At 41.1% G+C, this 20,996-nt stretch overlaps 1 protein-coding gene across 1 annotated transcript in view; it reads left to right on the top strand.

Moving 5' to 3' along the window:
- Positions 1-254: 254 nt before the first annotated feature.
- The window catches only part of WDFY1 (WD repeat and FYVE domain containing 1), a 51,311-nt gene continuing 30,569 nt past the window's right edge, over positions 255-20,996 (top strand). Inside the window, exons 1-2 of the mRNA XM_063112471.1 lie at positions 255-409; positions 17,763-17,830. Coding sequence (XP_062968541.1) covers positions 273-409; positions 17,763-17,830 — 205 coding nt within the window. The 5' untranslated portion in view covers positions 255-272. The remainder of the gene's footprint in view (positions 410-17,762; positions 17,831-20,996) is intronic.

Below are 20,996 nucleotides of genomic sequence, written 5' to 3'. Positions count from 1 at the left end.
GGGACAGTTCCTCGTCCCCTCCAACTGCTCACTCCCGGGTGAATGACTCTATTTTCTAACCTTCATTACTTTCCCCACTCCTGGGCAGGCGCTCTCCGTGATCCCCTCCTCGCCCCAGGATTTAGCTGCGGGGCTTCTCTATGCCATACGGCCGGCGGCGGCAGCACTCGGGAGTTTACGGCGGCGGCGCCCACGCGGCCCGGCAGCCTGAGGGAAAGCGGCGCGTCCCCGCCCGCCCGGCCGTCAGCTGATGGGCCGCCCGCCCGGGAGACATGGCGGCCGAGATCCACTCCAGGCCGCAGAGCAGCCGCCCGGTGCTGCTGAGCAAGATCGAGGGCCACCAGGACGCCGTCACGGCCGCGCTGCTCATCCCCAAGGAGGACGGCGTCATCACCGCCAGTGAGGACAGGTAGGGCCGGCGGGCCGTGCGCGGGGCCGAGGCGCGACGGGGGCGGCGACGGGCTGTGGGGGCGGTGGGGTTCGCGGCCCCGGCCTGCCGCGTCGGGGGTGTCACCGCGCCCCTCCTGTCCGCTGGGGTCCCCGTTCCCTTCCGCGGGTCCTGCAGTCTCGACCCCACTCGTACGTCTCTAGACTAGTACCCCCGCCGCACGCCGCCCCTCCAGTCCGGGACCCCCTCGTTCCCGCCCCACGCCGCCCCTCCAGTCCGGGACCCTTGTTCCCGCCGCCCCTCCAGTCCGGGATCCCCTCGTTCCCGCCCCACGCCGCCCCTCCAGTCCGGGACCCCCTCGTTCCCGCCGCGCCCCTCCAGTCCGGGACCTTCGTCCCCGCCGCGCCCCTCCAGTCCGGGACCCCCTCGTTCCCGCCGCGCCCCTCCAGTCCGGGACCTTCGTCCCCGCCGCGCCCCTCCAGTCCGGGATCCTTGTTCCCGCCGCGCCCCTCCAGTCCGGGACCTTCGTCCCCACCGCGTCCTTCTAGCCTAGGACCCCAGTCTTACCGTGCTGCTCTGCTCGGGATCCCTGCCCTGCTCCGGGCGTGGACCCCACTCCTCACCGCGCCCCTCCACCAGCTTCACCCAGGTCTCCCTCTCCTTTTCTGGGTTTCGCCTGGCGCTCAGAAGGTGTTTCTTGGCCATCCCTGGTCAGTTCCAAGTCGCCTCCTATGGGAACATTAGAGGATTGGGGGCTGGTTACCACGGGCCCCGGTTCCTTCCCCGGGATTTCCTCCTCGCAAGGATCCTCCAGGGGCTTTCACTCTTTAAGTCTACTCTGGGTTTTACATCTCTCTTTTGCGCAACGCCAGGCCTTTAGATCAGTTATTTTTTGCCACAGCTGCTAAAACCACCTGAACTCTTATTTACTGAATAGTTATTTATAAATGCGACTTATTTTTAAAAAGACTTAGATGCATTTATTTTTAAAAGGAATTTATGTATATATGTATCTCTCTATATAGATAGATATATATGTATATATATATCTCTCTCTCTCCACCATAAGGAAAACTAGTATTACTTGCCTAAGGAATAAACTAATAACTGAAACATGTTAATCTGTGGGTACACAACGTCCTTTCCTACTTGCATTAAGACATCTTGCATTGGATACCCACCACACTTTGGGAAACACTGATTTGGTCCAATTTTCTCATTTTACCCAAGAGGAAACTGAGGCCGTGGAGGTGAAGCTTACAGATAGTGGTGAAGCTGGAAATGCAAGCCAGGAATTCCCAGTGGCTCTCTGGTCTTCCCTGCTGTATGATTGGATTACAGAGAGATTGTTTTAAAACTTCAGCATCTTTAAAAATCCTAAAGGTTTAACATTTTAGTGGCTTTCCAGTGGGAATTTGAAGGAAGTGCCTGATATTTACTGAGTGTTTCCTTGGTAAAATGAGTGGTCTTAAATAGTGAAATTCCAAAAGTCGACAGGCCTTCCGGAGGATGGAAGGTACTGCTGTTCTCTTAAAGCAGAAGGCATGGTCCAGCCTTTTGTAATCAGACCCTTTGATGTAAGTGACATGGAGGGCCCGTCCTGAGCCTTGAACGGGGAGAGAGAAAACCTGAAGCCCCCAGCTCCTGTTTGACCTTTGTATTTTGCTTTTGAGTGAGTTTATGGTCTTTTCCTCCACTACATAGTGAGCTTATTGTAAGCAGGCAGTGGCCTCCCCTGCCAGTTTATAGGTAGCTGACCTCCAACAGGTGCGGAGTGATTGGTAGGAACTAGTGTGTGAAGCAGGAAGGGAGTGGGAGAGGTGGGGGTGCATGAGACACAGGGAGAAGATGGGAGCGTAAAAAAGGCAAAGGGCAGACTAATGATATCTGCGTGATGCAAACATAGATGTCGACAACATGCTGTAAAAGTTAGCAATCTTTATTCAGTAAAATATTTTATTCATGACTCACGCATGTTGAATAAATTGCTGAATATTTGAGATCACAGGCCGTGAGCAGTGCTCATAAATGTTTTATGGAAAGTGATTACTAAGCTGCTCTGGGACTGAAATGTTCTAGGGGAGCCTTGGCTCAGCCCCTGTTTTCACTGGGGCACCACTGTTACTGCAGAGCGTTGGGAGATGAAGGGACTGGGTGAGGGTTGGTGCCTCAGGCCCATGAACTTCCCTGAAGGTAGGACAGTCCTTTTAGGGGGTGCCACACTTTATGAGATTTAATGAAAGCACATGACTGTGGAGTGTTTTTGTTGTTGTTGGGCATGGTGGTTTTCACATTTCATAGATATGTGTTGTACTCTTTATCATTTATTCATTCATTCATTCATTCATTCATTTAGAAATACTTTATTTATTGAGTGCCAGGCCCTAGGGACAGAATAGAGATTACAGTATCTGCCCTCATATAACTTCTGATACATTGATTTTTATGGCCCTTGACCTGATGAAACCAGCATGTATGTCTGAGGAAGTGGAACACTGACCTCCCTTATTCATCCAAGTATTTATCAGACACCATGTGCTGGACCCAAGCTAGACTTGGGGGCTAGAAAGACAGCTGACACTGAAATTGCTCAAGGGCTGGGTAGTTCAGTGAAGAAATGGCCCTATATACTCAGAGGAAGAGCAGGCTCCTTGAGCCAGGGCTGGGGTTCAAGGATAGTCTCCTAGAGGAAGTCATAGGAGCTGGTCTTCATGGATAGAGGAATGGTCTGTAGAAGAAAGGAGGGATGTGCCTCCCCATTCTAGGCAGAAGGAAGAGATTAGAGGGAATTTTAAGAGATAAAGAATCATAGCTATTTCTACGTGATCAGAGTGAAAGGTGTTTGTGTGGCCATAGTAGGCAAGAGGACCGAGAGTTGGAAGGGCCAGTGTACAGTTATGGAAGGCCCTTCTTGTGTGCCGCTGTTAGGAATTTGGTCTTTATTTTACAGGCAGTGAGGAACCATCAAAGAGTTAAAAGCAAGCAAATGACATGATCAGAATTTGTACTTTAGAAATAACAATAGGTAACCTTTTGATTTATCAGTACAGAGTTGAACTTTATGCGTGTTACTCTATCCAATCCTCAACACCCGCCTCCACCCCAGGTTAGGTACAGTCACCTTCCCGTATCAGCAGTTCCAAAATTCAATACATTCTAAAACTCAAAAGTTCGTGTGTGTGTAAGCTGGACCTGAAAACTCATTTTATACTAAAACTTGACCTGAACAGATGAGACTATTTGTGATCTTTATTTATCCCATGCAGTGTGAATATTCCTCTGTTTTGCAGAAATAGCAATGCATTTAATTGCGGGTGCAGTCTCAGGCCTTGCTGGGAGTATTATAGAATGTGTAGTCTGTGCATTCTATTGTAATGGCCATTTGACAGGTCAGAAAACTGAGGCACAAAAGATATTGAAGTAACTGCCTGTGTCACATAGTTATTAAGATATGGGACTGAGATTAGATCCCAGGTCTGACTCTGAGGCTGTAGTCCTTTCTGCCATGAACCCAGTTTTTCTACACATTTGGAGAGACTGAGTCCAGGCAGTATCAGTCAGTGTTACTCCAGTAACAAGTGTGAAATGCTAGGATTCTTTTTTTTCTTTTGCCATGATTTAATTATCCTTCCCTCCTTTCTACTAGTTTTTAAGGTTAAAAAAATGGTATGCACCTTTTCTATACAACTTTTGCTTTAATGCTCAGAAAAGTAACTTTTAACAAAGTAGGGTCCAACTGAAGTTAATTCATTTTATAAAAACTAAAGGCAGTGAGAACTAGCTGAGAGAATTTTGAGAGGAAAAGTGAAAGATATGAGGGTCTTTCTGAATTCAGTGTCCACTTTTCTAAAGTGTTGGCTAGTGGTTCTCACCTAGGAGTGATATTGTCTCCCAGGGGACATTTGAATAAATCTGCAGATGTTTTTGGTTGTCATAACTAGAGGAGAATGTCAATATCCTATAATGCATAGGATAGCTCCCTCACCAAAGGATTAACGGCCCCAAATGCCAATAGTGCTGAGGTTGAGAAACCCTGGTCTGGGTATAATGTACTTATTTATCTCGTCTTTCTAGAAGAGTGGGTCTCAAACTTGAGCGTGGATCAGAATCATCTGAAGTCTGTTTAAAACATGGATTACTGCGCCCCACCCCTAGAGATTCTGATTGATAGAGTTGGGTGGGGCCTGAGAATTGGTATTTCTGCCAAGTCCCCAGGTGATGTTGATGCTAATGCTGCTGGTCTGGGACCACACTTTGAGAACCACTGCTCTGTAAGAAAACTGTTATTTGTCACTGTGCTTACCTATGGAGAGCCACTGGGGGAGAATACTGTTTATATTTTGTCCTCTTTTTTGTCAGTTTCTGGGATATATTTGCCGGGAATCGTTCACACATTCCTACCTATCCCCATATAACCAAACAACATATGACAGAGCTAAATACAATCAACCCCCTCTCCCCAAGATTATTAAGCCAATTTGGAATACTAAAACTTAATTCCATCATACCTGGAGGTGATTTGGGCAGTGAGCTTAGGCATCTAGTTTTTTTTTTTTTTGGCTGCTGGTTAGAAACCTTCATGGGTTAATGTGTCATGAAAGCTTGACAGAGAATGGTATGACTCTGAATGAAGTCATTTACATTTTGTTGGAGTAATAAAAACCTAAAACTCTTTTATTTAAACTTAAATTAGTATATAAACCTAAACTTAAATTAGTATTGTTAACTTTAGATTAAATTGCTTGAATTTCGGAGCTAAGAATTGAGCTTTGGAATTTGAGCAAAATATGAGAATGATAAATTCATGGATTCTTTAAAATTTTTGAATCAATAAAGAAGGTCTGTCTATTCAGGAAATTGTATAAAACAAAACAAAAGTAACTTCAGTAGTAAGTTTAAGAATTTGAACTGCAACAGTGTGACTTTGGTGGGGGAAACAGAAAATGAGACTCTGCTTTCAGAACAGAACTGAAATGTGGTGAGACAGCAGGAACTGATTTTCTAGACAGGTTTTTTTTTTTTTTTTTTTTTTTTTAATTTACCAATATACAATGTAGTTGATTTTCACGTCCTTTTACCAATGTCTCCTTTTCCCCTCTCCCTCTCTCACCCTCAGGTTTGCTTTTTGGACTTCTTTGCTGTGGTCTGCACCAAGAATTTAGACAGTTAGTTGATTGAATGTTAGGATTTTTAGAAGTTAAAATGTTTATTACAAAGCCTTGTGTCTTAATTTTCTTTTCTTTGGCAGCTGGCCAGTACAGGGATTGAACCCTAGACTTTAGTGTTATCAGCACCATGCTCTAACCAACTGAGCTAACCGGCCTGCCTTTTTATAAAGACTTATAAGTAAGTTAAGGCTATAGGCCTACTGTCTTCATTTTTGAAAAATAGAGTTTGGAGATGAGCGTACTTATACTATTGTTTCAGGGGCTTGTAGCCCAAGATTGGTTTGGGTAGGAAACTCAATTTTGTTTGGCCTGAGTGAAACAAAGAAATATCTCATGTTTTTTAAAATGTTTTAGGATGTTGTACTTAGGCTGGTCAACAGTAAAGATTACAGGAAAGCCAAGTTTAAAATTTTTTTTAGCATTTTTCTTTTTTTATTATAGCAGATATTTGCTTTAATATATTTGATTCCTCTTGGACATTTCTAAGCATATTAAGATGGTTTGGAGAAAATTTGCATATTTACTAATTGTTCATGTGGATATAATCCTAAATAAACAACTTGATTTTTAAATGTTTTGCTTAGGAGGAAACCTGACATAGCTGGAAGCTGTTAGCTTATACAGAAAATCAGGATGTTAACTGCTATATTTTAGTTGCATGCAGTTCCTTAAAGTAGTAGACTCTTTAATTTGTTTTATAAAATAAACTGAAGAAATGGGAAGGCGGGAAGCCTAGGTGGAAATGCATTTATTCCTCTATTGTTAGGGTGGTCCTTTATTGTTACAATCATTTTCTTTTTGTAGCGTAGTTAAGACCAGAGACTTGGGAGACAGAATGCCTGAGTTTGAATCCCAGCCATGTGACCTTGGACAAGTTACTTAACCTCTCTGTATCACAGTTTTCTCAAGTATCAAATGGAGATCATAATAACACCTACCTCATAGGGTTTGGTGAAGATTACGTGAATTAATAGATGCAAAGCACATACAACAGTGATTGGCACAGAGAAAGCCCCGTACAAGTGTTAGGTATTATTATTTTCATTCTAATTTTTTTTCCATTTAATTATTTTAATCTCATCAAAAGCTAAAGTTTTTTCTACTTTGTGTGTGTGTGTGTTTGTGTGTGTAAAATAAAAATTTTCCTGTCTGAATAGGACAATACCATTTTGGGAGTCACTTATAAACATAAATTCTTTAACCGCCTTGAGTCGCATCTCTTCTTTATTTCCATATTTGGTCACTTACAAGTCCTGTTGGTCATGTTAGTTTTCCTTATATATCTTTCCCCTGCTGTTTTAGGGGTCCTCAAGACCAGGTTTATTGGTTCACTATGAGGACTGACACCATAGAGTCATACTCATGGCTAGGATTTATTACAGCCGAAAGACACAAAACAAAATCAGCTCATGGGGTGAAATCTAGAGGAAACTGAGCACAAGCTTCCAAGAGTCCTCTCCCTGTGGAGTCACACAGGACCCATTTAATTTCTCTGGTATTGACAACGTGTGTGAAATATTATTTATGACAATATGTGTGAAATATTGTTTATCAAGGAAGCTCTTTTGAGACTCAGTACCCAAAGTTTTTATCGGGGGCTGGTCATATAGACACCCTCGACCTAGTAAGTACCAAAATTCTAGACTCCCAGAAGGAAAGTGGGTGATCAGCATAAACCACACATTTTATACAAACATTAAGCACAGTGAGCCACTCTTATGAGCTAGGGAATAGTGAGAACCCTCTGGATATCCAAGGTCCCAGACACCAGCCAGGGGCCAAACTTGCAAGCAGGCCTTTCTAAGGACAGCTGCATTAACTCTTTTCTGCACACCTGCCCATAATTACTGTATGCTTGTGCTGATCATCCTTTAAACCTCTTTTACTACACCAGCATATTAGTTGGCTTCCCTGAGTTCAGTTGTGCCCTACTTGAATCTGTCCTGCCAAGCTTGTACCTTCGACATGGCTTTTATTATGTCTCTTCCTTGCTTGTGACCTCCCATTAACTCCTTATTTCATCACGTCTGTAAAAGGACTTTGGGGACCCTAAAACTGGTCCCCACCCAGCTTTATTTCCACCTTTAGTTCTCAGTGGTTCTTTCATGTCCAGTAAAGCCAATACGCACTCTGTCCCATTAGCATCTTGTACACTTGCCACCTGGATGCCTTTGTCCCCCCACAAGGCACTTCCCTTCCACTCTCTCCCACATTCAAACCCTACTTCGCCTTCTCAAGTTCTACTGCTTCCATTGTGCAGTTCTTCCCAGCCCAACATCGCCTGTTCTTTCTGAGCTTCCTTTAGCACTTATAGTATCTTATTGATTATGCAAATTAATTACAGTCAGATATTGTTACTATTGCTTTGTGTTGATTCATCTTGTCTTCCCACATAGCAGGGCTGAGTGATACAGACTCAACCATTTCTGTGCCGTGGGCATTTTCCCCCTGTGCGCAGCTTTAATAATCTGCTGGTTCTTTCATAGGAAGCAAGTTGTATTATAATGAATGGTATTTGTTTCTAGAATTCAGGTATTCATCTTTCCTTTCTACAATGTTTGCTTAGCAAATCTTTTTGAGATTTGTGAATTTCTGAAATTTGTGAGTTTCTGAGATTTGTTGTTAAGATATGGTGAACACATGTTACTCATTTAATGATGTGTTTTTGTCATACTTCATAGTGAAATAATCTTTTTAACTATTCATTTTTCTTTGTTGATCACATACTACTTTATTTAGAACAGTTCCCTTTAAGATCAATGTGAATCCACAGCAGACCATTCTAAAGAAATTTTAGGTGAAAACTCTCCTGTCTGGCTTTTTTCCTCTTTCCCTCTCATCCTCTTTATATTTGCTTTATCCACTTTTTATCAATAGAGTCCAATTGCAAAGGCTGATGGGGAGCTGGGGGTGCTCAGAATGAAATCAGTATTGATGGGTGCATTTTTGGTTTCGAGGTTATGGTTTGTAGAAAATACTGCTTAGGATGAAATTCCTGGGATACCTGTAGTACCTCAAAGAGGCTTCTTACTGCTGTGCTGTTCTCTTCTCCTGGATCATTCTTCTCTATTTCATATTCTATTTCCTTCTCATCCATTGGGACTTGCTTGAAATATCTTGTCGCACAATCTTTGCCAAATCCTCCAACCCACCATATCACACCATCACTGCTTCCTAACATTAATCCACCCTTGCTGTTCCCATAGCTCTTACCACTTTATATTATTACTACTACATGTTTGTCTTTCACTAATTAAATGATGACTTTTAAAAATTTTCCAGCACTTAAAGCAGTATAAAGCTGGTAGTAGTGTCTCAAGTGTTTGACTGAATCAGGAAGCAAATCTGTTAGAAATAAAGAATCATGGAACAGAATTTAAAATAGGCTACTGTTCCTTACTACCTAAAACTGTGCTTCTTTTGGTTTAGCTTGACCTTGTGTTTCAAGACTTCTAGGGAATAGGCTATGAATTGAATTTGAGGCTTTTTTTTTTTAAACTTAAAGAGTGTCACATGACTCCAGTCTGCCTAGATTACCCCTGCTCTTCAGCAGTTGGCATGGTTTTTAGCCTTGGTAGCCCAGGGATCATAAAAAATCATTTTCATGCTAATGTTGAAAAGATTACAGCAGAAGTGTTTCTCGAGTCAAAAAGGAAACATCTGCAGGTAGAGAATCAGCCACTGGCTTCTGGAGAGGTGGTATTCATTTATGGGTGGTGCACATGCTGGGGTCACCCTATGGCCTTCCTGCCTGCATAGAAAAATGCTTGTGATGCACTCTGACTCATCGTCACAGACCCTTGAAGCTGTCCAGCATTCCTTCCCTAGATCCTAGGAGGGGATGGAAATTTTTATTTTTCTCAGCCAGTCTAATTCCCTTCTACAAAAAGAACTGGTTTCTCTGCCTTTTAGTGTAGAGAATCAATACTGTCTAGTGTTTTCCCTCTCTGTTACTAAGGGAGAAAGACTTCTTTCTGCAGCGGGAATGAAGAGGGCAGAGTTCCGGAGACTTGATTGGAAGGAGATTGCTATTTATTTGATAAAAACAGACTGCACTGATGACCATATCATTTCCTCTTCCTTTCAGGCTAACATCTTCATGTTATAGAAACCATTTAGGGTACCAGAATTACATATTTTTGTCTGTATTCCCTAGAGGTACTGTCAGACTAGGAAAAAATATCCTTTGCTGTAGGTGACAGAAATGCTTGGAGATTTACCAAGATATGAAATAGTATCATCATCCCTAAGAGTGACCAAAAAATCAGATTTCCTCAAAATTACTATTTCCCCAGAGTTTAAAAGAAATCAGGACCTTGGGCTTAATTTGTAACATATAGTATATTCTGAAATTCTCTTTTTAATTGATTAATTGAATAATCCTTGTATATCCATTTAAAATTGAAAGATGGTTGCATTACTTTAATTCCCCTAGTTTGGGGGTGTTTAGGGTTTTCTTGAGAAAATTTTTAAAAGATACTAAGTTTTAGAAATGTTACTGTTTCAGGTGAGGTAGAACTTGGCCTTATGATATTACAGAAATACTGCATGCTATTTGAGTCTGTTTATCAGTGTGTGGGCATGAATTTTGAGGTACTCATACTGGTCATACATACTGGAAAATATGTATTGAACCCAAATGTATGTCTTGTGGAATTACAGCTTTAAAAATATTAGTCACACAAAAATAGTAGTCCTACAACATGCCTCCTGGTTTGAGAACCAGTGCTTTTCAGAAGAAAAATCATGCTATGAATCTGTCTTTGTTTCTACTGTATTATAGCTTAAATAGATGAGGCTTTATAGACTTGGTGATTCCCTAAAGTCTATTTTAACCTTGCTTTTAATTAGCTTTTTGAGAGAGTCCAACAAGGGGACTGGAAAAAATAAAATGGAGTCCCTCTACCTATTCTGATCATCAGACATATCTTTCAGCAGATCAAAGATTAATCTCCCTGGAATAAATACTTTATTCTTAATCAGAACTGTGGTCTTAAGTCTATTTGTCATATCTACTGTGGGAATATAAAAGAACATGCAGAATTATTATCCTTGATTGATTCAGGCTGACAAATATTATTATACCACATTTAAGAGAAATAACTATGCTTTTACAGTGACTTCTTCAGTTTCTAAGGATTCAGATTAACATTTGTGCAAAATGGGGATCCTATATTTCAATTGAGTTAAACTGGAGGGCTGGCCAGTTAGCTCAGTTGGTTAGAACATGGTGTTGGTAACACCAAAGTCAAGGGTTCGAATTCCCGTCCCTGCCAGCCACCAAAAAAAAAAAAAAAGAGTTAGAGTTATTTGTTTGCTAAGTACTTTGAAATCCTTATGCTTAGTAAATGCCAAATGTTCTTTTTATTTTTAAATTTAAGGTGAGATTTCTCAGTATTCTTAATGGTATACTATTTATTTGGAACAGATAGCATTGTATCAGTTAGCTCTTGCTATTTAACAAACCACCTCAAAATGCAGCGGCTTAAAACAGCAGGTATTTGTCACTGCTCACGAGCCTGCTGGCTGCTTGGCAGTCCTTCCAGCCTCAGCCAGGCTCACTCATGCTTGTGGCCAGCTGCGGGTCAGCTCTGCTAACCTTAGCTGGTCTCTCATGTTTGGGAGTTAGCTAGCTATGGGCTGGCTGAGGATGGCTTCACCTGGGACACTTGGGCTCTCTTCTATGTCTTCGATCATCCTCCAGCAGGTTTGCCCCTCTGGTTCACATGATGTGGCCGGCTTCTGAGAGAGGGAGTGAGAGCTGGCGAGGCCCCCCGTACCCAGAACTGGTGCCCTATCACCTCAGACATCCTGCTGGCCAGAGTGCCAGCAGCCAGCCCACATTCAAGGGTCAGAGAAATAGATTCCATCTCTTGACGGGAAGAGCTGCAAAGTTGCACCATAAAGGGCATCGATACAGGGAAGGTAATGAATTAGGCACATTTTTTGCAATTTATCTGCCACAAGCACTTCTATATTATATGCTGTAGCTAGATTCAACTAAATCTAGACCTTGAGGTAGTGAGAGATTTTGCTAGAATCACCATTCCTATTCAGCACAAAAGTCAGGATTTCTTTCAGCAGAGAAGTTAGACCTAGACTCTTCCACACTGTGGATTTATTTGGAGAAAAAAGCAATTTAATACTTCATGTTCCCTTATTGTTAAGGAGTTACTGCTTTGGAGGATAAAATGTGGTGTTTTCTGAAAAGTCTTTTTAAAAAATATTTGTTTTATTTCTTTATTTTTTGTGGTGGCTGGCTGGTACAGAGATCAAATCCTAGACTTTGGTGTCATCAGCAGCACACTCTAACCAACTGGGCTAACTGGCCAGCTCCCCAAAATATTGTTATATTGTTTAAAAAATAACGCTGCTTTGCTTTGAATTGTTTGCTTTTGTAATATTTTGAAAGGTGAATTTTCATCATCTTCTGGTAAGAGAGAAATGAAGCTGGACAAAACAGATGGAGTCAAGACAGTCTGAGACAGCACTGATGCTGGCTTGTGTGATTACTGGATTGTATCACTTTTTGTTTCTGCCCCCTTAAGTATAAAATGGAGGCAGAAGTGCCTGTCTTCTTTGCCATGAGGATGTGGCATCTTGTTCTCAACGGACTACAAGCTTTTCATGAATCCTGATGTATGTCTAGAATGTAGGAAGTAGCCTTGTCTGTACCACTGCATTCATGGCTGTGAACTTACAAGAAGTTAGGCAGGGTCACATGTTTATGAAGAGGCACAGTTCATTGCCTTGTATCTTTCAGGCCAGAGAGCCTGGTGCCTTTTGGGAGTGCCTTCTCTTTGCCTGCCTTTCTGCCTCTGGTTTCTTGCCCAGCTCTCGGCCCTGCCTTCTGCTTTCTGTTCCTTTGGGAATGATAGTATCAAGGCCCAGACCACCCAGACCTCCAGGCTTGTGTCCAGGCTCGTGGCTTCTTGTCAGTGCCAGGGCTCCCTCACCCTTCCCCGGATGTGTCGGATCCCCTGATAGTGTCACTGGGAGTGGAACGTGCCCCAGACTCCCAAGCCTGACCCAAGGCACGAGTTCACGTTGAAGGCCAGCATAGATCACAGAGGGAGAGTCCTCAGTGATGGATGCTGCAGCCTCTACAGTCTGCCTTATCAACAAAAGAGACTCCACTGTCTTTGGAATCGCCTCTGATTCTACTGCCTTCTATCACACAACAGCTTAAGACTGATTCCTGTTACGCTCCTCAGCCTCATTTGCTCTCACTGGTGACAGTGATTTAACATACACCCTGTTAGGGAGTGGGACATTTTTACTTTTAGAATTTTAGATCGCTACACTTGTAAAGTAGACCAAATAAGTCCGTAAGTGGCCCAGGGCTCATTGCGAGGTGTTTAACTGCTGGCTTGCTGGGGAGGTGGGCCGACCCTGCTGTTCTCCTAGTCCTCAGCCTTCACTCTTTTCTCGGGGGTCCTCACAAGGAGCCAGGGTGATCGTCTGCCTCGCAGCTGTGTTCCCCTTTCCTTACCTAATGCTCACCCTGTATCAGCCTCGCCACCTGCTCTGCCCAGCCTGGTGCAGGTTATGTGATTATTATTCTTAAAAAAACCCTGAACATTTCATAAACATTTTCTCACAGCTCCGGGTCTTCATAGCTCCCCTCCTTTTTTGGGGGGCGGCGGCTGACTAGTAAGGGGATCTGAACCCTTGACCTTGGTGTTATCAACACCGTGCTCTAGACAAGGGAGCTAACTGGCCAGCCCTTCATAGCCATTTTTAATGACTATATAAACTACTGAATCACTATATTATTAACCCATTTCATTATTTGACATTTTTCCCCCAATTTTTACTCTTTGATTAATGCTCATATGAACTTTTTAAAATGTGTAGTTCTTTTTATTTTCTGTTAAATAATTTCAGAACCAATTTGCCAAGCCTGGAATTTCAGAATCAAAGTTTATCGTTGTTGTTGTCATCATTACTGTTGTTGTTATTATTAGGCAGTGTGTGTGTTTCTCACTATATGGAGCAAAATTCTTGCTGGAGTTAGTTCTAACTTACAGTGCTTACAGAAACTTATGAGAGCCCTAGAAATGCCATTTCATTATTGTTTTAAGTTGTTCCTTTGCTTATCCCTGCACAGCAGTATATTTGAAAAACATTTGAATCTGAAATATTTAAAATAAATATGACCCAACTTTTGCATTTTATTTATCTGGAAAATAAATGGATTATCTGCAATCCTGATAAATGGTAGACAGATACGATGCTGGTAGTGGTGTGAGTATCCTGTAGTTATGTATGTACTACATTGTAGTCTTACGTAGAGGTAACTTCTCTGATCTGTCTGTGGAAGATACTGCAGCTATAGGTGAGTCCCTGCTTCTCTAACTGGAAGGGCAAAGAAGATTGATGGTGGAAGCCCTCTATTGGGACTGTAGCATGGGGAAGTTTGAAAAACATTTATGTAGGCTCTGAAAGAAATGACACATTTCCTTTCAAAGTACCTTTTGGAAAAACACCAGACAATTGTTTTAAAACAACTTAAAAACAGAGCTAGGAAAATAATACACATATTTCTGAGGTTGTGGTCTTAAGGAAAGATTTTTTTTTTTCAGGTTGACATGGTCTTGGAATGTCAAAGAAAATCCAGCCACTAGAAAAATGGGTAGAATAAGTAGCAAGAAAAACATAAAATGAATTTAGGTGTGTAGGAGCAAAGTTGTCAAAATGTTAAAGGAAAATTAAGCTGCTGTATTTTATCTTGTGGAAAAAGTAGCTTAGGCATTCATCTTGGCAGACGTTATTGTGGTTTGTATAAAAATAAAACCATCTGATCTAGACACATTAGTGATTAGTTGGTTTATTAATATCATCCTAGAGTTTTTAATACTTTGCTCCTGTAAAATGTTACTAAACTGTATTATTGTGTTGCTTTCAACTTACCGAATAGTAGACTTTGTTTCCAGTTTACTGACTAGTGAATCTTTTTAGTCTGGAATTGGTTGATTTTTTAATAAGTAGCCCAACTTAAACCTACTTTTATAACCATTTGTTAAATCAATGAGAAACATTCTGAACATAATATGAAACAAATTCCTCTCTTACTCATAGAAATTAGGCAACTCTATTTAATGCATAAGTTCTTGGAAGTGCTAGAGTGTTATGAGTTAAACTCAACATTGGTTTGATTTAATCTTGGAAGTAGAAAAGTTTAGCCATGTCTAAGGAAGATGGGAAGGGTCTGGTTGGAAAAGAGATGGAAGGGAATTCTAGATGGAAGGTATGAATACAGAGGTAGAGCTGACTATCGAGGTCAAGTGCCTAATTTGGAACCTGTTTCCCAAACAAGGATGGCCTTCTCTCAGCCTGGATGTGATAAACAGCTTTCATATAAAGCATCCTAAAAGATCATGTAAGTCTTGCCAATTACATAGTTTGTTAGTTGGGTCCAAGCATGGGTCCTTTTGTACAGACCAAATGGTATGCTGATATTTGTCCTCCAAAGGAAATAATGCTGGGGTCTGGATGCAGTCCATATTGACTGAAGCTAGTTTAAATATCACTCTGAAGCTGTATGAAAGTAAAATTTGACTTTTCCATGTTAAATGATTGGTTGAAAGAGACAACATTTTCAGATTTCCTCCTCACAACTGAGTTCTCTGATTTCTGAATGTTGTCCTCCTTTCCAAGAGTACAGAGGGAAAAGTGAGTGACACTTGATCTTTTGAACTACCTGCACATTCAGGACCCAAGACTTCGGGGATGGGTTTGAAGCGTTTTAGAACATGTCAGCCCTCTGTTCTTCCTTAGACCTAAAATAACCTAACAGATAGGTAGCTGTTATGCTTAATCCCTTTCTGATCCTTGTACAAATGAAGCCAGCAAGCTCGAAATGGCAGTGCATGAGCCCTTGATCTTTCTGTGCCTTGGCCTTTGTTAACAGTGTGTTTGGAAGTGTAGAAGAATCCTTGAACAGAATTAATGCTTAGCTGGGAGGTGGCCTTTTACCTATTACAGCTCTTTTGGCTTCAACCCCTATGGTGAAACATATCCATAAGCATTCTGATTTAAGTAACATGGGATATAGTGAACAGAATGTAATATTGTATTAGTAGTTCAGGCCTAAGGATTATCATTATAAGCTTCCATTGATTCTTTGAGATGAAGGAGTTATGCTGGAGTATCCATACTGCGATCTTCCCAGAAAACCACTATCTGGAGAGAAGAGTTGCTGGTAGGGTGGGGAGGGAGGCAGGCTTAGGGCTTAACTGATGCAGGGCGTGTTTGGGGAACTTGAGAATGACAGCTCACTGGGCTGTTGGGTCTGGCTTGGGGAGTCAGTTGAACCCCGGATTTGAAATATCCCTGGTGGATTCTGAGCACAGGTGCAGTGTGATGCAAGTGGTTCCTTGGGAGAGGTAGTTGGCAGTCAGTACACTGGAGAATGGCCAGAGGGAGGAGAGAGTCTACAGGTAATGTGAAAGGGGGCCTGTGGTATGTGTGATGAGAGCCTGGACTGTGGTGGTCATGCTGAGGATGACAAACGAGGGTTAAGGTGAGATTTAGGAATGATTGTTTACTTCTTAAAGCAAAACAGTGACACCATTATCGCACCTAAAGAAATGAACAATAATTTTTTAATATCACCAGATATGTAGTCAGTGTTCATATTTCCAATAGTTTACAGTTTGTGCGAATCAGGATCCAAATAAGCCTACACATTTTAATTCCTTGATATATCTCTTAAATGCCTTTAATCGTAGGCTCGTCCTCTATTTTTTTTACCCTTGCAAATTTTTTGTAGAAGAAATTGGGTCATTTATCTACGGACTTTCCTGCAGTTTTGATCTTGCTGAATGCTCCCCTCTGGTAATGTCTGTTATGTTCCTCTGTCCTCTGTATTTTCTGTAACATGGTAGTTGGATCTAGAAGCTTGATCAGATGGTATTAGCCCTAGGCTTATATCTAGTTCATGTACAAAATAGCATATGCTCACTGTGGTGCTAAGTCATCTCATTTATTGGGACGAATGAAGGTTCACTTCTAGTTTTAATTTTCTTTTAGTCATATACAGTACCCTGTATAGATCCTAAGAGTAATTGGACAAGTTCTAACGCATGCATACAGCCTGTGGTAACCAGCCCCAGAGCCTTGCTGTCTCCCTAAAAAGTTACCTCATGTTCCTTTGCATTCTGCCCTCCTCTTCCTGCAGAAGTGACCTCTATTCTGATTTTATTCCCATAAATTATTTTTTACTTGTCTTACTAATTTTTTTTATTTTTACTTGTCTTGAAAACGTACAGTACCAACATTTAGTCTGAATGTACTTTAGTTTAAGGTTGTAAACATTTATTCAGTGCTTTCTGTTAACAGTGAATCTATGTTGTTGTTAGAAATATAAAAATGACTGTACCGAGTTGGCAATGGGGATGATAAGCTAGTTATTAGTAATTGCAAAGTCAGAGCAGGGCAAGCACCAGAACAACCTGAGAGCATCCCAGGGATGCAGAAGAGGAAGAGGCCCTGGGCACAAGAGGGGGTCACAGTGTTCCCATTGTCCTTGGAGGTAACAAACCCACATAGTAAACTTGGGCTGTTCTGGTCATTTGCCGTCTTCCTGCATATGTACAGGATTTCCTCATCACCCTGTGTGTGTCTGATGAAAGAGGGGCCCAGGGACATGGTGTGGAATGATTTCCTTCTGGGTACGAAGGCTGAGAGCCGTTGAGGAATGACGAGCTGTGCACGCAACGCCTCTCCTGCTGTCCAGCTCCCGCTTTCTGTCCAGTTATGCCCACTGCTGTCCTCAGCAGGCTCAGACAGTCTAGCAGCCAAGTTCACACAATTTGTTTCTACCAAGAAAAGCAGTGAATAGTTTGTTTTCTTTGTATTTCATTATACAATGAACATTTCTTTTTTTTTTTGCATTTTCTGTATTTTCTTTTGTTTTGAACATTTTCATATTATCAAAATTATTTGAAATCCTGACTCCTAGATATTGCATAAGTTACTATATATGGTCATATGTAACTATGTATAATAGATGTAAATTCTATACTATGTATAATATTCTGTGTGTGTGTATGTATATCCAATTTGTCCAATTGACTAACTTTATAAGGTCAGTTAGGAAACAGCATTGAAAATGAAAAGATTAAGAGTTAAGTTTTCCTGGAACACCAAAGAAGATAAAATTACTAAAGCCTACTCTTTCTTTTCTTGTCTTTTCTCTGTAGAACCATCCGAGTATGGCTGAAAAGAGACAGTGGTCAGTATTGGCCCAGCATTTACCACACAATGGCCTGTAAGTAGCTGAACTGTTCCACTTGAGGAAAATGTCTCTAATGTCTTTGACTTATATTTCAAAATGTCTGATTAGAAATTGTTATTAGATTTCAGAATTATGGCCTGTAAGTAGCTGAACTGTTCCACTTGAGGAAAATGTCTCTAATGTCTTTGACTTATATTTCAAAATGTCTGATTAGAAATTGTTATTAGATTTCAGAATAAGTTTCTTAGTTGCCTAATACCTCAGACAGGTTGTAATAAACTACAGGAAAACATTTCTTTTGCAAAGGAAGTTAGGTCTACTGGCTTAACTGAAGCAAACTTAAGCAAAACTGGGGTGAAAAAAAAAGGAAAAAAGGTATGAGCCCCCTTTCCCCCTCATTAATTTGGCCAATTTATATTCATAGTAACTTTGTACTTAGTGGTAGCTGATATTGGCACTAAGAAAGGACTGGGTATATTCCCATATTCTTATGCCCAGCCTTTGCCCAACCTTCTCATAAACTCTGGGTACTATTGAGAGAAGTGGTCTAAACAGAATTTTCTTAGTAGTCAGGGATGTTCTAAAAATAGATCTAGAAGATAAAGCTTCTACACTGAGACTTTAAGACAGCCTTGGGAAGAGGTCTTAATAATTGTTTGAGGTTCTATTGGCACTGTTCACAGCTTTCTTAAGAGGTATCCCAGAGTTATGGAGTTTGTTATAAACACAGAGTAACCAATTATTCTGTAAATTACATATAAACTGTTTGAGTCACCCTTCCAAACACCTCCCCTCTTGGTTAGCACGTTCTTATTTGTTCATGTATTTCAGTGGCATGTAGTGTTTGGATTCAATAATGATTTTATTTTTCTAATTATTTTTTTAAAATTTATTTATTTATTACTTTTTTTTTTTTTTTACATTCTAAGATATGTGGAGCAGTGGGAGGGGGAGGGGACCCATGCTGGCTCCTTCAATGGGCTGGATGTGGATTTGGTGGTGGGGGGGCATGGCTTAGGCCCACAGACGCTCCCCCCCCCGCCAGCTGGGGGGGTTGGGGGGGTGGCAGGGCTGGGGGACTACTAGTGGCAGTTCGGTTCAATAATACTTTTAACAAAAAGTTAGTAGTTTATCAGGATTTTTATTAGTTCTACCTTCTTCCAACACCTTGGGCAGGCTGGTCAATTCTGTCAAGATATCATTCAGTGAAAATGAAATAGTCTTTTTGGAATACTGGTAAAGATCACTATTATAAAAGGAAAGATAAAACTTTACAATACATAGCCCATTAGAAGACTGCTTGAAAACCTGATCATAATTTATTGTGCCAAGCAGTAGTATCTCCTTGTTACTCATGTCTGCATGTACTGTTAATGCATAACCTTGATTTCTCATTCTGAATTCTTACCTTGAAATATGAATTGACTGATGTATTACCAAAGTATTAGCAATGTGTTACCTTGAAATATGAATTGACCAATGTTAATGTACATATGGAGCCTGTTTGATAAATTTACTTTGGAGATTTTTGAAGCAGGGCAGAAGTGGGTGGGACACCCTGGGTCTCTGAGCCCACCCTTTACCTAACCAAAAAAAAGAAAAAGAAAAAAAAAAGGTTTTTGCTAGGCTGATAACTCCTTATTTCCCCATGGCCAAGTGATAGATCTGGTAACTAGAAGTAGCAACAGCCTGAAGAACTCATACCAGTGCTGGGGAGTGTTTTGTCCTCATTGTGGAAAATCTTGTTAATGCCGTTGCTGTTATTCCTCCCACCTCTCCCTTCCTCCATAGTTAATATTTTGGTCATAGCTTAATCTCCTTGGAGTTCATGCTCATTAAAATAGAGGCAAAGACTGAGATGGATTTTGTACTATATTTAGTTCAGTTACCCCTCAGCTTGTATTTCCCCCAATATTTAGTACAACTTTGTAATTAACTTCTCTCCCAGGACAACAAAACCCTTGCAGTAGAATTGTGTGCACTCTCTGAGCTTTTTGATCTTGGGCAAGTGGATGTTGCTCTCTCTGTTCCCATCCCTCTCTAACTTGGGTTAACTGTCCCTTCCTGAAGTAGTTCCCAGCTCAGGAAGGAAGGACTGGAAAGAACAGCCACAGCGTCTCTGCAGTGGGTGGCCAACAGCTGCATGTTTGTATCTACACATGTTCAGCTTGTTGCTTCCAGATACTTCTTTATTGCTTCCATCTGGACCTGTATCTATGGATAAAACTGCAAGAACACTGACAGAGGAAAACAGAGTGAATGGATTATGAGAAATAACAGCCTGTATGTTTTAGAATGACTTTTATTTCAAAATTAAATTCAAAGTACAGGAAGAAAAGTGCCATACTGGTTCTAAAAACTATCTGCAGATTACCCAACTTAGGATGTTTTAGTGGTTATCTGCCAATTTAAACTTTTTCCTGTGACCTGACCAGTAAGCCAAACGTTCAGTATATTGCCATATGTAGTCCAATTATGTTCCCTGACATTACCTCACCTAACAGAAATAACTTTCAGAATCTGCTTTAGCCAAAGAGAAATGGCAACTCTTAGTTTCTGTATCTACTATGTGCCTCATGCCTTTTTTGTAATATAATTTTATGAAAGTACCGCAACTGCTGTGCAAAGTAGATGATATTTTTACCATTTTGTGGATGAGGAAACTGAGGTCCCGGGGGTTAATTGATTGCTTCTGGTTAGAATTCCAAACCACGCCTGTCTATGATTCCAAAACTATGCTACCCACCACAGTTATGGGGTGGGTTCACACATTTTTTATGCAAAGGGCCAGACAGTAAATATTTAGACTTTGTGGGCCATACCTCTCTGTAGCAGCTATTCAACTCTGCCATTGTAGCATGAAAGCAGTAATCAATGATACGTCAGTGAAACGGTCTGGCTGTGTTCCAGAACAAAAAGACTTTATTAACAAAACATGCACCAGGCTGGATTTGGCCCTCTGTTCTGATCCAGAGTTTTAAGCATATGATTTTGGACTGCAGTGATGCCTTTTTAAAAGTCCATTGAATCTGAAAAGATGATTTGTATTTTGCTTGTTTATAAAACTGCGAATACATTCCCTCCCCTTCTTTTTAAAATTTATACTATTTATCCCAATAGAAACCTCCCTTCTAGGAAAAAAGCCAGGAAATCATTATATACAAAACAAACTAGGGATTTTTTTTTTAAATGTTAAAAT

Source organism: Cynocephalus volans, chromosome 1, assembly GCF_027409185.1.
Source record: "Cynocephalus volans isolate mCynVol1 chromosome 1, mCynVol1.pri, whole genome shotgun sequence".
Lineage (NCBI taxonomy): Eukaryota > Metazoa > Chordata > Mammalia > Dermoptera > Cynocephalidae > Cynocephalus > Cynocephalus volans.
This window is presented reverse-complemented; position numbering and strand designations above follow the sequence as displayed.